This window comes from Aspergillus udagawae (genome assembly GCF_001078395.1).
Source record: "Aspergillus udagawae IFM 46973 DNA, scaffold_5, whole genome shotgun sequence".
NCBI classification, from domain to species: domain Eukaryota; kingdom Fungi; phylum Ascomycota; class Eurotiomycetes; order Eurotiales; family Aspergillaceae; genus Aspergillus; species Aspergillus udagawae.
This window is the reverse complement of record NW_025091268.1, coordinates 196064-212195: the sequence shown is the minus strand read 5'-3', so window position 1 is coordinate 212195 and position 16132 is coordinate 196064. Positions and strand designations below refer to the sequence as shown.

Here is a 16132-nt window from a genome sequence, read left to right as displayed (position 1 = left end):
CCACGGATCGTCAGTTCGACGCGTTTAACAGTTTAACAGCTCCATTTTCACGCTCTACCCTAGCGTACTACCTAGTCTCAGACCATCGTGAGAATGTCGCAACGTCCGCGGAAATTTCAGCGTGCTTCTAAGGCTTGTTAGTGGCTCCTATCAAGGACATATGCTGTTGTTTCTTCTCTAACATCTTAATAGGTGACTTCTGCCACAGACGTAGCATAAAATGCAATAAGATCAGCGGCCCTCTGGCGCCCTGCCAGAACTGCGCGGACTTTGATATACAGTGTACATTTGATCGTCCCGCCAGGAGGCGAGGTGCTCCGAGAAATGCCAGTTTAGCAGAAACCCAGTCTACTCGGCCAGTCGGCTTGGATGCTGGTGCAGGATCATCCTTGTCGCATTCAGCTCGTCCTGATGTTGTCAGACAGGCTGGCGCTGCTGATTCACCTTGGGACATTCTGAATGGCACCTGGACGACCGCTCCAACTTCCAATGACGGAACGTTGGTAAATTCGTGGAAAGCATTTGCTATTGGCTGTCAGAGCACTATTCACGATCTCGCTCACGTCTATTTCGAGATTGTATATCCCATGTATTTATCTCCTTATCCAACAACGCCGGGACAGCTGGGCTAATGGCCTTAGATTTCCCCTGTTTCATCGGTCGTCATTCCTGATGCAGCTGGAAAACAGAGAGTACCTGAAGAATCGGGGGTTATTCGCATCGACGATGGCCATGTGTGCCTTGGCCTCCGCACGGGCTCGTGACGGGGCCCTGTATTCAAAGCGCTGGTGTCCCTCGCAACTAGCAAACCCTCCCTCCGAGGTCTTTTGCGCTGCGGCAAAGGAATCCATTCCGCGAGACCTGGCCGCAGCGAAGGGTACCGAATACCTGAGGACATGTGCCATTCTCAGCATTGCCGGTATCCAGAATGGACAAATCCAGGACATGCAACAGTACACGGGCATCTACCATACGCTGAGTGCAATGGAAGGGCTGCACGATGAGAAGCTATGGCCCAAAGATTTGAGCCCGGTGGAGGTTGAGGTCCGGAGAAGGATGGTACGTAAGCGTTTCCACCGTCCCATCATCTGCGTGCATAATACTCCGAGTCTAACAGCTGTGCTAGTTCTGGTCCATATATACGTTGGATGTCTATTCGTCCATCGTATGGGGCGGAGTCATCCGCTACCGAGAAGCGCAGTCTAATGTGCAGTATCCGAGTGATGAGGATGACGATTCTATCCCCAACATGTTGTCCGTCCAAGCGGACATTAGTGATGCATACGACAGAAAAGGACAACGGAGTCAGTGGATGCGTGGCTGGAACTTCACCACCGACCTTTATCGACTACTGGAGCATGCCGTGGATTGCCAACGACGGCGGTCGCCTTCAAACACGGACGGCAAGACCGGAGTTTGGTCGTTATTCCGTCCAGCCCCAATGTCCGCGTCTTTGGTCATGGACCACGTCCTTTCCATGTACTCCTCTCTGCCTGCGCAGTTTCGAGAAACTCCGCCAGTCACCGGCGATCCGGCTCAAGATATCGTGGGCTTCCAGTCCGCTAACATCCAAGCAACTCTGCAACTGCTGCGCATGGTTCTGTTCGCAAACGAAGACCCGGCGGCGGACGGCAAATGTGACGTCGCAGGGCAAGTCCTAAGCGTCTTTTCCAAAGTGCCAGTCGAATACCTGAAAGCTATCAGTTCTCCCTTGGTATGTTCCCTTTCTGGTCATGATTCGACCATGTGAGACTGATTCTCGAAGATGCATCATTTGGGCGGAATTGGCTATTTCCTTGGGTCGGTCATGGAAGGAAGTCTCTCGGAGAAATGTTATCGACGAGTCCGCACGCTCCTGTAGGTCATCCCCTGCAATTCCCCGCAGAGATACGCCGAGACTCATGGTGATAGATTGGAAATGGCCCAGCTTCTGCATCGGTTGGAGTCAGGGCTGCGACGGTCCACTGGTGCCAGCGAGAGACTCAAAGCGCAGGTAGGTCGCATTGACGAGTACATGCGCACGCAAGCATCGTCGAATATGTCCACGCGAAGGTCATCCTTGAACCCCGACCATATGCTGTCGGAAGATCAAGACAGCATCGCATCCATAGATGCACCTCTAAACGGGTTCGAGGACCCTCTCACTCATTTTCACCTGCCGCCAGAACTACTGGATGACTGGCCGTGGTCGTTGGATACAAGTCTGCCCGAGGGAATGTTCTCAATGCCGTTCATTAAGTGAGATGCCAACAGGCGAGGCCCTCGCTTTTCAAGAATGCGTCACTCTCCCCCGAAATTGCTCTGTGCACCACTCGGAAACAGAAGCCTTGATCGCAATGAAAGATGCAAGTTTTTACGCATTTTGGAGACCAACCCTACATATGGCTAGTTCACAAAGACGACTACGAGTCTAGCTCTCATCTTTTTCATCAGCAAATGATCCTCAGCTCTCCCAGCATATCACGCTGCAGTCATCCCGTGACCTCTCTGACCAATTTACTACTATTGGGAATGAAATAGCATCAAATTATCAGAAGGTGAAGTATCGAATCAGAAGTAGAGACATTCATCAGTTGGCTCAGCTGGGAAAAGTCATAAGCGCCACTTCACTTGTCGGTAGTTCTGTCATAGCAAATGGTACGCCTCTGGCTGTCACGATCCCGCGAGAAGGGATATAATTTGGTCTCCTGAGCGGGGAAGTGAACAAATGTTGGCCATCATGGATCATCATCGTGAAAACAATGTGCTTTTTCTTCAATTGAAATAGGCTATCCTAGCTCAACAAAGCCCCGGAAAGATTGAGACTATTTAAAGCCATTTACTTCGGGCAAGACCGCTTCAATCAAAGACACCTGGCTCCTGCAGTGCCAGATCTTCTTCAACTTCAACCCTGCCGCCTGAAGAAGGGCCTTGAATTCGGCTGGCGTCCGCTCAATTCCGTTGATACACGACATCATGGTGATATCTCGGCTGTGGCTGAACCGCGTGTGGTAGCCGTAGTTGGCCGGCAGCGGGCTCGGGGCTGACTCCAAGTCAGGGTCGCCGATGGTCGTGTTCATGACCTGATCACATATCAATAGGCGAGAGTGCGCCGCCATGCTGGAACGAATGGCGGACAGGATGCGCACGCAATAGTCGTCTGACCAGTCATGACTATTGTAGTGTGCAATGTTAGCAACAGCTGTGCAGGGAAAGGACAGCCTTACAGGACATATCGCAAAAAGTAAATATCAGCGCCCTCAGTCGGGTTTTTATTGAAGATGCTATGCTCGACAAACTGCACTCGTCGGTTCTGCAATGCCTCAAGGTTCTCCCGGGGCCAGACTTTCTCCAGCCCTTGCTTGACGACCGGGCCACGGTCTTGCACAATGAACTGCAGCTTGGGGTAGACCTTGCTCAGTTGCAGGGGGAAGCCGCCGACGCCTCCCCCGACATCAACAACCAGTGCATCGCCCAAGGAGGCCCATGGGAAATCTGCGTAATGTAAGTGAGAAATCTGATCGGATGATGTCCAAGGCGAGACCTACCGTAAACATGGGCTGTCCCAAAAACTCGCCCACCGCCAACCATGGACAGACCCATAATGTCTAGCTCTGGTCTCGCGACCAGTCCATCATCCTCCCTTGGTGGGAGCCCCAGAACCAGACTCGGAATGCCAGGATAATGGCCCCCGGATTCGAGCAATTTCTCTGGGGCCACACGCTCCTCGATCCACTCCCATCGGGTCTTTTTGGTGCAGACGGCATTCTGCCAAGCCGTCTTTGCCACATCGTAAGAGGGACCAGTGTCTGGATCCAGGAGGGTGTGTGGCAGACGATCGGAGGCCGTGAAGCCCTCACTATTCACGAGCTGAACATAGGCCCGTAAGGGCTCATTCGAGACCAATGCTGCGGAAATACCATTGTTCGCGAACGTATTCGGACCGGTTTGCTGGAAAATACCAATCGAACACAGGTATCGCAAAATGCGAGCTGAAGGATCGCGCGTCAGTCGCGCCTGTCATCACAAGAGGACCTCGCTCATGATCTGAAGCTCAGGGCAGACTCACCCAGCTTGCGAGGTTCAATTCTGGCCTTCTGGCTGATCAGATCGACATGCACGCCGTCCTCATCGCCCGCTGCGAGGAGATCAGGAATGCGCCGCTCAGCAGCGATATACAAACACCGAGATTCCTGAAACTGCGTTGCTACCTCGAGGATCCTAGCGCTTGGGTCAGACACCAACTCGGCCAGCTTGCCAACCGCTGCCAGGATGGTCCGCTGAGCATCGAATAGTTCCCGGCTAGGTAGGGTGGGGACATTCTGCTTGCGAGAGCCTTTTGATGCCTTCGCCTCTGCAGACCATTCCGCAATTATGGTCTGGACGGTGCTGGAGATAATGCTGGCTGTCTGAAGAAGTTGCGCCGCGTCACAGACAGACTTTGGTTGCCGTTCCATCTTGTTGACCTTTATTCGTTTACGCGGGTTGACCAAGGGACAATTATTCCAATACGGCGTGTCAAGGTACTTATTCAGAGGGGACGGCGTACTTTGTAAGACAAGCATTCCTCTTCGGGCGGACTCGGGGTGACACTGCTGAACATGACGCAGACCCGAGTCCCGTCCGAACTGAGGGAAAATAACCCGAGAGAAACCACCGAGCCTAAAGCACCCTAAAAAGGAGTTAAAACTGGGCCGACATTAGTCGATATGCCGATTCTTTTTAGATTGCTTGTCCGTCCAGATCCGTGCATAAAAGGTAAAGATGACTACGGACAGCGGATTGCCTTGATGTCTTTAGATTGTGCAACAGGCCGAATCATACAGGGGGAAGGATAATGTAGTGTCATAAGAGCTATGTACTTATGTGTATTCTACTGCAAACCACTTTTTCTGGCCTCCTCTGACCTCAAAAGCCACCCTCTCATCCTGTGCCAGCTTCCGCAGAACCTCGTGGACAAACGGTTCCAATGCCATTGCTCGCACCTGCTCATCCAGGTCATTTCCATGCATCGCTGTCACCAGCTGCTGGACAGTGACACTGCCTTTTCCCGGGGCTCCATTGCGTTGGTCCTCGCGTTTCATCCGCTTCAACGTCTCTACGACGCGGTCTTCCCGACGGGCCTTCTGCGTTAGCTCCGCGTCCAGCTTGGCCGGCAGGTCGTGGATCACTGCGCCGTGAGCTGGATAGCCCACCACACAGCGAAGCGATTGCATCATCCGTAGTGAGGACATCCAGGTGCTAAGCACCTCGACCGCGCTGCTCCCATGGCCCAGGATGTTGTCCCCCGTGAACATGGCGTTTTCCTCCTCGAGGATGAAACACATATGGTCGTGCGAGTGGCCTGGGGAGTGTACGGCACGGACAGTAGCCCCTTCCACCCGGAAGACCTGCCCGTCTGAAATCAACTTCTGGCCTTTCCCAGGGGTGTGCTTGTAGATAGAATCGGACAGGTAAGGGTACAATCGGAGAAGATCCGGAACGCCCCCCGTGTGATCGCCATGCCAGTGGGTCAGCAGGACATAAGACAGCTCGATCGAGGAGTCGGCCAAGGTAGACGAGATCAGGCTGGCCCATTCAGGGATCCCCTGTCCCGTATCGATAATCAGACGTTGGCGGCCGGTGCCCACGATATAGGTGTTGGTCCCTTGGAGCGTGAACTTAAGCCATTCAATTAGCCGGGAACTACATGCGCTAAAACTATGCGCTTCTGCGTACCTTGCCTTCATTCTGGCCCAGAACACGCAACACGCGGGGGCTGATTTGCTCGACATCCTCAAGCGTGGGCAGCCGAGCTTGCTGCTCGTCCAAATACCCCTCCCAGGCACATATGTTGAGGGCTTGGTTGATTTGTCGATATCCTCCTCGCTTTGCATTGGCCATGTTTATGGTTCTGATGTACGAGGGGGAGCATGTGCAACGAGCGTACAGAGAAGAATTAAAAAGGCAAAAATGAAGCAGAAAGTGCCAAAGCCAATGGTCACCGTCATAACGGCCATCGGCCTCGGCCTAATTGGACGTGAGCAAATCGGCCGGACAGTCGGACGTCCCAAGCATATCGACCGAGCTCTCTTTAGGCCGAAAGCAAGACAGACTCTGACTTCCGACCACGGCATGCCCTGCTGGGTTCGATGCATGGACAGCATATAGACATGTCCGTACGCAAAAAATCTACCCTGGCTAGACTAGAGCCTCTCTATACCTAGCTGGATCGGTCTCTAGGGTTACCAACATAGCTACATCGACTTCCCACAATAGCGTGAAATTGAGCCGGTGATAGTAGCGACGATGAGGCCAGTAGACTTTACTCCTTCGTCCGAATCTCCCACGGCAGAGAAAGGAATGAAGGTCGTCTACTTTGGTAACGAGCTTCCTCAGGATGGCCTCCAAAGCGTCTGTCGACGACTACACGCCTACACCAAAGGCCGGCGTCATCCGCTCCTGGCTCGATTCATCGAGGAGAGTACCTGGGCAGTCCGCGACGAGGTTCGACAGCTGCACGCTGCGCAAAAAGCCTTGGTTCCCCCGTTCGAAAGCGTCCTCCACCTTGCTGAACAGCCGGAGCTGTGCAAGGGACCCCTTTGTGGGTCGATCGAGGGCGTGCTTCTCTGTGCCATCCAGTTGGGAACCTTTATCGGGTAAGTGCGACAAGACCTTAAGAAGATCCAATACTTAACAAAATCAGGTACTACGAAGCTTCGCCCAACGAATACGACTTTGACTCCGCCCATACATATCTCACAGGCCTGGGACTGGGCCTGTTGGCGTCGACGGCGGTCTCTCTCTCCCCGATGCTGGCGGACCTCCCCTTGGCCGGGGCAGAGGTCGTCCGAGTGGCTTTCCGTCTTGGAGTGCTGGTTGCCGACGTCTCTCAGAACCTCCAGCCCGCTGATGCGACGGGTGATCAAAGCTCATGGGCCTATGTGATTCCCAATGTCGCTCCTAAAGAAGCGGAAGAGGAGCTTACTGCTATCCACACGCAAGAAGTGAGTTCTACATGAGTATTATCCTGATGGGCAGCTAATAGCCCCAGAATACGCCCGAAGCCAGCCGGATCTTCATCAGCGCGATCAGTCGAACGTCGGTGACCATCAGTGGGCCGCCGCATCGACTCAAGCGCCTGTTTCGAATGTCTGATTTCTTCCGTGACCGCACTTTCATAGCTCTTCCCGTATATGGAGGCCTGTGTCACGCAAAACACATCTACAGCTCGCAGCACGCGCGGTCGGTGGTTGAGAGCCCATCGACAGCAGCCTTGGACACACGCTTCATCGCTAGGTACCCGGTTTTCTCGACCAGTTGCGGCGAGCCCCTCCCCACAGCCACGACAGCGATGGAGCTGTTCGAACATATCGCTACTGAAATCCTCACCCAGGCCATTGAGTGGGATAATGTCGTTCAGGGGGTTGTCGAGAGGGCCAAGCTGCTCGCAGTATCCGAGGTCCAAGTCTTAGTTTTCCGCATCTCACTTCCTGTTCATGACCTCCTGTCAGCCTTGCAGACGTCCGTAGGGGACCGTGTCGAGGTGACTATCAAGGACCTCGATCCATGGGTCACAAAGGCAAGAGACGATCAGGGATTTGCGTCGCGGGGCAATGCGCAATCCAAGATCGCGATCGTCGGCATGTCGTGTCGCATGCCCAGCGGAGCAACCGACACGGAGAAATTTTGGGACATTCTTGAACAAGGGCTCGACGTCCATCGCAAGATCCCACCAGACCGATTCGACGTGGACAGCCATTATGATCCCGCAGGCAAGCGCGTCAACGCCAGCCACACGCCATATGGCTGCTTCATTGACGAACCAGGCCTCTTCGACGCCCCGTTCTTTAACATGTCCCCCCGAGAGGCTCAACAGACTGATCCAATGCAGCGTCTCGCTATTGTCACGGCCTACGAAGCCCTTGAGCGGGCAGGATATGTGGCTAACCGCACCCCATCGTCCAACAAACATCGCACTGGCACATTCTACGGCCAAGCCAGTGATGATTACCGCGAGGTTAATTCAGCGCAGAACATCAGCACGTATTTCATCCCCGGCGGCTGTCGCGCATTTGGGCCGGGACGGATCAATTACTTTTTCAAACTCTGGGGGCCGAGCTTTAGTATCGACACGGCCTGCTCCTCCAGCCTGGCCACCATCCAGGTATGTCGGACGTCTTGGTCATCGTCCTCTGACTAACCTCTCCTAGGCGGCCTGTACCGCTCTCTGGAACGGCGACACGGACACAGTGGTTGCCGGAGGAATGAACGTTCTGACCAATTCAGATGCCTTTGCCGGCCTCAGCCACGGTCATTTCCTGACCAAGACTCCCAACGCATGTAAAACGTGGGACTGTGAGGCGGATGGGTATTGTCGTGCGGACGGAGTCGCCTCTCTTGTGATGAAGCGCCTGGATGATGCGGAAGCTGATAACGACAACATCCTAGGAGTTATCCTCGGGGCTGCAACAAACCACTCCGCTGAGGCTATCTCTATTACCCATCCCCATGCCGGCGCCCAGTCCCTTCTGAGCTCTCAGGTCCTCCGCAGCGCTGGTATTGATCCGATGGATGTCAGCTACGTGGAGATGCACGGAACTGGGACCCAGGCTGGTGATGCAGAGGAAATGAAGTCAGTCAGTGACATCTTTGCCCCAGCTGTTAAGCGGCGCAGTTCCAAGCAGCCGGTGTTTATCGGTGCAGTCAAGGCCAACGTCGGCCACGGGGAGGCTGTAGCAGGAGTCACCGCATTGTTAAAGGTGCTTCTCATGTTCCAGAAAGAGGCCATCCCTCCGCATGTCGGCATCAAGAACAGCATCAATCCCGGATTCCCTAAGGACTTGAAACAGCGCAATTTGCACATTCCCTATGAAAAGCAGCCCTGGCCCCGCGTCCCCGGCAGGAAGCGCATCGCGATGGTCAACAACTTCAGCGCTGCTGGGGGGAACTCGACTTTAGCAGTAGAAGAAGGGCCCCTTCGTCCCAAGCCCGTCGGGGTGATTGATCCCCGTTCTTCACACCTGGTTGCTGTCTCGGCAAAGAGCAAGGTCTCCCTCAAAGGGAATCTCGAGCGACTCCTGGGCTTTTTGGATGTGCATCCGGACGTGGTCTTGTCCGACCTGGCGTACACGACCACCGCACGCCGTCATCACCATAACCATCGAGTCGCCGTGACCACTTCGGATGTCGGGCATCTGAAGAAGCAGCTGTCTGCAAGCCTCGAATCTGAATCTGTCAACACCATTCAACCGATATCTGCTACAGGCCCGCCCCCCGTTGCTTTCGCCTTTACAGGCCAGGGAGCCTCATACAAATCTTGGAACCTCCAACTTTTCCACGACTCACCGTACTTCCGCTCGCAGATCTTTCACCTGGATGCGTTGGCGAAAGGGCAAGGGTTTCCCTCGATCATCCCTGCTATTGATGGTTCCTATCCCCGGGATCACACACACTCCCCCATCGTCACACAGCTAGCGTTGGTCTGCACTGAGATCGCACTCGCTAAATACTGGGCCTCATTAGGTGTGAAGCCGGACGTGGTGGTAGGCCATAGCCTGGGTGAGTACGCGGCCCTCCACATCGCTGGAGTTCTGTCTGCTAGTGATGCCATATTCCTTGTTGGACGGCGTGCTTGCCTGCTTCAGGACAGGTGCCAGCCCGGTAGCCATCAGATGATGGCGGTTCGGGGGTCCCTGGCCCAGATTGAGCATCTCACAGGGAGTCTGCCGTATGAGATTGCTTGCGTCAACGGACCCACAGAAATGGTCCTTAGTGGGACACTTGAAGAGATGGCAGCTGTGGCCAAGCCCCTAGAAGCTGCGGGACTCAAGTGTATCATCCTTGAGGTGGCCTTTGCCTTCCACTCAGCGCAGATGGACCCCATTATTGATGAGTACGAGGAGCTGGCTGCATCAGGTGTGGTCTTCCAGGCACCTAACTTGCCCGTGATCTCGCCGTTGCTGAGTAAGGTGGTCTTTGATGAGAATACGATAGATGCGCGGTATATGCGGCGGGCGACGCGCGAGACCGTTAACTTCCTCTCTGCGATGGAAATGGCCCATAAGATATCCACCATTGACGATGCTATGGTGTGGATCGAAATTGGCCCGCATCCTGTCTGCATCAACTTTGTCCGGTCCTCCCTCCCCTCGACCAGCGTGACGGTGCCGTCGCTCCGCCGCGGAGAGGATAACTGGGTGACACTCACAAACAGCCTGGGGATTCTGCACTGTGCTGGGGTGGCTGTGGATTGGAATGAATTCCACCAGCCCTTCGAACGCGCCCTGCGTCTCGTGGATCTACCCACCTACAGCTGGAATGATAAGACCTATTGGATCCAGTACAACGGAAATTGGGCTCTCACCAAGGGGAACACATTCTATAATGAAGAGGTCCCAAAGACCAATGGCCTTGCGGGGCTGGCATCGGAACTGAGGACGTCCACCGTGCAGCAAATCATCCAGGAGCAGTTCGACGGAGAGGCTGGATTGGTGGTCATGCAATCGGATCTGATGCAGCCTGACTTTCTGGCAGCAGCACATGGTCACAAAATGAATGGACGGGGGGTTGTCACCTCAGTAAGCTCCAGTCTCCCTTCCGTACTCCGCAACTAACCGTTACTAGTCGATCCACGCCGATATCGCGTTCACGCTGGGTGAATACCTCTACAGAAAACTAAGTCCCAATTTGGAAGCGAACATGAATATCGCCAACCTGGAAGTCGTCAAGGCTCTCGTGGCGCAGGGGAATGAAAAGTCACCACAGCTCATCCAAGTATCTGCAAGCACCGCGAATATCCGGTCCGGACAGGCACACCTAAAATGGCATAACGTCATCAACGGGGCTGTTGAGGAGCCGTTTGCGAGTGCAACCATCTACTATGAGGAGGCGAGTGAGTGGCTGACCTCCTGGCGTCCTGCGACACATCTTGTGCAGGGCCGGATCCATGCTCTGGAGAGGCTCGCCGAAGAGGGCGTGGCCAACCGCTTCACCCGGCGCATGGCCTATGGGCTATTTGCCAGCAGTCTTGTCGACTATGCTAACAAGTACCGCGGCATGCAGTCAGTGGTGCTGCACGATCTGGAGGCCTTTGCCGATGTTGTCCTCACCACTGAAAAAGGGGGCACCTGGACCATTCCCCCGTACTTTATCGACAGTGTGGCACACCTGGCGGGCTTTATTATGAACGTCTCCGATGTAAATGACACGAAAGCCAATTTCTGTGTCACTCCCGGATGGAATTCGATGCGGTTTGCGGCCCCCCTTCTCGCGGGGCAAAAATACCGCTCTTATGTCAAGATGATCCCGACTGTTGAAGACAACAATATCTATCTGGGCGACGTCTACATCCTCCAGAACGAAACCATCGTCGGCATGGTCGGGGGAATCAAGTTTCGGCGGTATCCTCGAATCCTCCTCAATCGGTTTTTCTCACCCCCGGATGCGGATGCCCGAAAGTTGACGCCGCCTGCTGTGCCTGCACCTCCTGCTACATTGGAGCCCGAGTCTAAGCGGGCTCCCACCGGTAATTTAGATGCTTCATCTCCAGCCGATGCTCCGACTGTCAACAGAGTCGACGAAACCGCTGAACCAGACTCCAACAGTACCGCCGCCAAAGCGATTGCTCTAGTGGCTACAGAGGCCGGACTCGGGCTGAGCGACCTCAAGGACGGCGCCAGCTTCTCTAGCCTAGGGATCGACAGTCTAATGAGTCTGGTCATCTCCGAGAAATTCCGGGAGGCGCTGGGGGTGACTGTGACAGGCAGCCTGTTCTTGGAGTATCCGACAGTAGGGGATTTGAAGAGCTGGCTACTGGAGTACTACAGCTGATTCAAATCCGGCTGCTTTTTTTCCATTACGCTTATTTGTTTAGCTTTTATTTTAATCTTTATTTTTATTCACACACAGCGGGCATTCATTGAATGGTAGGGTTACGGGATTCATTCCCTTTCTCCGGATATGGTTACGATGCCAGCGGTTACCAAGAGAGCGATCCATGGTTTGTATTCTCAGCATATGGAATAGACACGTAGGAGTCGAGTGAAAATCGGTAAGGTTCAACCGAGCCGTTATGGCCAATGCTATAAGAAGCTACGTTGTGCGAAATACGCTCAGAACGTAAAGAGTGTCAAGTTGACCAAGAACGACCAGATGGATAGTATTACTCGGCTGGAATCCTTGGCCAACGAAGTCGCCGCTGCCGCCAAAAGGTTAGCCGATTACTGTCGCAACGCCGGCGTGGATGGATGGAGTCCACAAGTGGTCGTCCCGTCTGAGGCCCCTCGGGCCATCCGTGAGATACGACAGTTGCTGGTGAGCAACCTTGATCACTTGCAGACGCTTCTCGCAGAGCCCGCAGACCTGGTGCAGCGACTAGCCGTGCAAACCCAACTTCTCGCGTGTCTTCAATGGCTAGGGGAGTTTCAGGTGCTGGCTTGCCTCCCTCTCACTGGTAGCGTCACCATCTCTGACCTTGCCCGCCTTTCCGGCGTTCCGGAGACGCAGCTAGGCCGGATCATACGCTTCACAGCCACGGTAGGATTCCTCCAGGAGACTCAGCCGGGCCAAGTTGGTCACAGCCCGCTGTCCAGCCTGTTCGTCAGTCGACCGTCCCTGCGCGTCGCGATCATGTTTCTGGCCGATTCGGCCGCACCCGCGGCGCTGAAGATGGCGGCGGCGACCAGTCGATTCGGTGATACGGTGGCCAGCGACACCGACACTGCGTACAACCTCACCTTCGATCAGCGACAACCCTTTTTCTTTTCATGTGAGCAGCGGCCGAAGTTGCAACGTCGCTGGTCGGCGTACCTGCAACACACGGGGGGTGATGCCAGCGACCTCGCCCGACAGGTGCTCGCCCGGGTGGACTGGTTTAATCTGGACAATGTTTGCGTCGTCGAGGTTGGTTTGCCCTGAATATGTACGCAGTGGGGCGGATCAAGCTGACTGAACCCTAGGTGGTTGGACCACAATCCCCGAGCGCCGCAACGATGCTTGCCCAGCTTCACCCGGCGCTTCACTTCATTGTCCAGGAAGTGAGAATCCCCAACTGGGGGCATAATGTTGCGCCGCGACAGGACGCCCGCAGTGTGCAGATACGAGAGCTTGGCAGTCCGCAACGCGTCCGTGACGCCGCCATTTACATCCTAAACTTGAGCCCTTTACCCCAGTCTATCCTCTCCACATCGGTCCTGGCAGAGGTGCGAGCGCATTTGAGTGTTCTAGCGGCGAACAGTCGTGCGACACTGATTCTCACTGTGGGGCTCCTGCTGCCCAAACCGGGAGCTGTGGATGCAAATGTGGAGGCCAGCGTGCGGCTACATGATCTCTCACTGCTGCAATTGGCTAACGATCGGCTGATGGAGGAAGACGAACTGGTCGAGTTCATCCACGGCGTGGGAGACAGTGCAGGGCGACTGATTGTAGTGAATCGGCTCCACCTGCCTCACACAACCACTGTAGCTTTGGGGGTGAAGTATCAAGCAGCCGGTCATGGTGATATTTCTGTTTAGCACCAGTTGGCGTAGAGATCTGTAGTTATCTAGCAGAGAGAAGTAGAACGCTTTAGGAGGATCTTGATTCGAATATTGTAGACTTGTTACTACTGTCTTGTGTAGGGAATCACCTCCCCCCCCGTAGCGGTCCGTGTCCGTTTCTGACGTCTCACAGACATACCGCATGTGTTACTTGTCCTTTCCCGGAAGCATTGTGGGACCTGTCCAAGACCTTCAGCCTACAGGATTGGCCGATATGCTGATGCCTCCCTTACGTCGTCTGATCGAAGGCAGCTGTCGAGGCCGACAATGAGAGAGATGTCGGCGTCTGTCTAATGGGTATTCTCATTCATAGGCTCCTTGCGAGACCCTTGCATGAGAACCACCTTAGAGTCTAGCTTAGCAAATACCACATGCCTGCTGAGCTATTAACATTCAGTTGAGGTGGAAGAAGTATGGGTAACTTTTATAACCAACCAACTTTCGGCGCCATTTAGCGACCACTTCTTCAAACCTAAGATAGTGAGGTCAAGTTTGAGTAGGTTGATCTAGCCTAGAACTTAATCTTAACAGTCGAAATCTATGAGACTCCTTCCTAAACTAGTCATAGCTGTGGTGGCTGCGGTTAGATCCACGCCATCCGCCCCGAATGCAACTCTACTCATAAGCTCAAAGTTAGTTCTACCGGTTGATAGTCGGATTTAAGGTTATCTTTTTATTCTCTGTGCCTCGTGGACCAATCAAGTCCAATGGAAAGAGTCAACCTGCAAGCGACAACCAGGTAGAGAGAGAGACTCTGGGGGTTTTCCCATTACCATGACCAATAGGTGCGGTACATGGAAGATTGATTCAAGTAATTATGCTTTCTTAAAGTCTGGCCTTGTCTCTGCCCCGGCTAAAAGATACGTATCTCTCTGGACGAGAACAATTTGTGGGAGATGAACGGGTACACAAGCTGCTCGCTAGGAATGTTGGCCTAGCCATTGGCAGCCATTGGGAGTCCTGAGAATGGGTGGTGGGACCCCTTGGTATTTGTCATTCCTTCCAGCAACTACGTTGAGTCGAGTCCAATATCCTTGGCTTTGGGTCTGGATTAGAAGCCGATGTTCTAGACACGTTAGGCCCGGGGTGTCCTGTACGACAGACGACGTTCCCATAGCTGATAAGAAATAGAGCCATTGTGATGAGTCACCACTACACCATTGAGTTTCATGACTCGTACATGAACGGACGCAACACTTTATAGCACTGACTCGCGTCAATCCTAGGTAAAATTGCTCTATGCTCGATAGATTGCGTCACCCGAAGCTCTCCAACCGTTAGTCCTCGAGAGTATATCCGACAAGCGCGATCGCAGGAATCACGGTCGAACATGCGATCCGGCCAGATGAGCGTACTTGCAACGACCAGCTCGTCCAGCTGATGCGGTCAGCCAGCTCACTCTCGAACTGAACTGGATGCGGTCACCAGCGTCTTCCCGTCGGGCAAGTGCTCTCCACAAACTGTGTGACAGCTGCCATGCCTGCGGATTATCCAAGGTCAGATGCTCCAAGGAGAAACCGACCTGTTCCCGATGCCGCCGACGCGGGACTGCCTGTGAGTATTTTGTGACTAAACGTCCCGGCCGCAAACCGGACAGTCGATCTGCGGGAGAGCCAAAGCCCGCGCACTTGTCCCGCAGCCTACCCTCGCCTGCGTCCTCGACCGCGATCTCTCATGGACATTTTCCGGATCCGGACGCCTACGACCCGCTCTTCGCCTTTTCGGAGCCGTTCGACAGCACGCCCGAACTGCATTCAGGTCCCTTGTCCACGGTTAACTCGAGCTTATCCTCTGCACTGACCACCTGGTGCCCCGACTTTGACGACTTTTTCTCCTTTCCGCTGTCCGCCGATCAGGACCCGTTCTCTGGAGACTGTGCTGCTGCTGCCCAGAGCGTCCATGACGGGACGACCAACCATCCGACGAATCTCTGTCGCCACGGCGGGCGATCTCCCGCTGCTCTAGATGACACGATCTATCTGTTTGGCAAGCCAGTGGGTCCCTCTCCTTCAGACCAATCACTGCCTCCGACAACTACAATCGGCAGGGGGGCCTCTCCTATGTCCAGAACGGATAGACGGGCGGATTGTCGTCGCTTATCCTGCCAGTGTTTACTGCGCACCATTGATCTACTCAAGCAATTCGTCTCCGAGGAGGTCATTCCGAGAGAGCAGGGTATCGAATCCTGTCCGCCCTCGATCGACGCCGTAGTGAAAGTAAACAGCCACGCCACTGATGCTATCAGCGGAGTCTTGCAATGTCCATGCTCACAAAGAGACGGCTACCTCCTCGTCCTCCTGGCCTTAATCGTGTGCAAAATCTTGGACCGATACGCTGCCGCCGCGCTACCAGGGAAAGACCAGCTGAGCGAGGACAGCCCGGTCGCGGGTCAGCGGGTGCTCGGCGAGCTGCACGGTATCCAGCGGGTCATGAACCAGCTGGGACCGAGACTGAAAACGTATGGAACACAACAGGCTGGTCTGGGATTCCCCTTGTCGGTCGGTCTGGGGGCTCAGTGGGAGCCGGAGCTGCACAAGCGGTTGAGTACACTATCGTCTGAGATTATCAGTCTCCTACGTGAAGCTGAATAGAACATTATCTATACTTCCTGTCCTTGATAGACACATGTTTGATTT

General features: G+C 54.4%; 5 protein-coding genes across 5 annotated transcripts; 4 read left to right on the top strand and 1 right to left on the bottom strand.

The window, feature by feature from the left end:
- Nucleotides 1–93: 93 nt before the first annotated feature.
- Aud_006886 (putative C6 transcription factor) lies at nucleotides 94–2242 on the top strand (the record flags this gene model as incomplete). The annotated part of the gene is made up of 6 exons (XM_043291783.1): nucleotides 94–136; nucleotides 193–589; nucleotides 642–1059; nucleotides 1127–1714; nucleotides 1766–1857; nucleotides 1912–2242. 6 exons carry the CDS (start codon nucleotides 94–96, stop codon nucleotides 2240–2242), a joined length of 1869 nt encoding a protein of 622 aa, XP_043147718.1.
- Nucleotides 2243–2804: 562 nt separating this feature from the next.
- Nucleotides 2805–5862, bottom strand: tpcA (O-methyltransferase tpcA; the record flags this gene model as incomplete). The annotated part of the gene is made up of 6 exons (XM_043291782.1): nucleotides 2805–3153; nucleotides 3207–3474; nucleotides 3528–3971; nucleotides 4049–4641; nucleotides 4864–5639; nucleotides 5698–5862. The coding sequence occupies 6 exons, from the start codon at nucleotides 5860–5862 to the stop codon at nucleotides 2805–2807; spliced, it is 2595 nt and encodes an 864-aa protein (XP_043147717.1).
- A 405-nt stretch (nucleotides 5863–6267) lies between these two features.
- Nucleotides 6268–11790, top strand: tpcC (non-reducing polyketide synthase tpcC; the record flags this gene model as incomplete). The annotated part of the gene is made up of 5 exons (XM_043291781.1): nucleotides 6268–6617; nucleotides 6665–6965; nucleotides 7013–8125; nucleotides 8172–10538; nucleotides 10585–11790. 5 exons carry the CDS (start codon nucleotides 6268–6270, stop codon nucleotides 11788–11790), a joined length of 5337 nt encoding a protein of 1778 aa, XP_043147716.1.
- Nucleotides 11791–12111: 321 nt separating this feature from the next.
- Nucleotides 12112–13472, top strand: tpcD (trypacidin cluster transcriptional coactivator tpcD; the record flags this gene model as incomplete). The annotated part of the gene is made up of 2 exons (XM_043291780.1): nucleotides 12112–12861; nucleotides 12918–13472. The coding sequence occupies 2 exons, from the start codon at nucleotides 12112–12114 to the stop codon at nucleotides 13470–13472; spliced, it is 1305 nt and encodes a 434-aa protein (XP_043147715.1).
- A 1369-nt stretch (nucleotides 13473–14841) lies between these two features.
- tpcE (Zn(II)2Cys6 domain-containing transcription factor tpcE) lies at nucleotides 14842–16087 on the top strand (the record flags this gene model as incomplete). The annotated part of the gene is made up of 2 exons (XM_043291779.1): nucleotides 14842–14847; nucleotides 14891–16087. 2 exons carry the CDS (start codon nucleotides 14842–14844, stop codon nucleotides 16085–16087), a joined length of 1203 nt encoding a protein of 400 aa, XP_043147714.1.
- Between the last annotated feature and the right edge of the window lie 45 nt (nucleotides 16088–16132).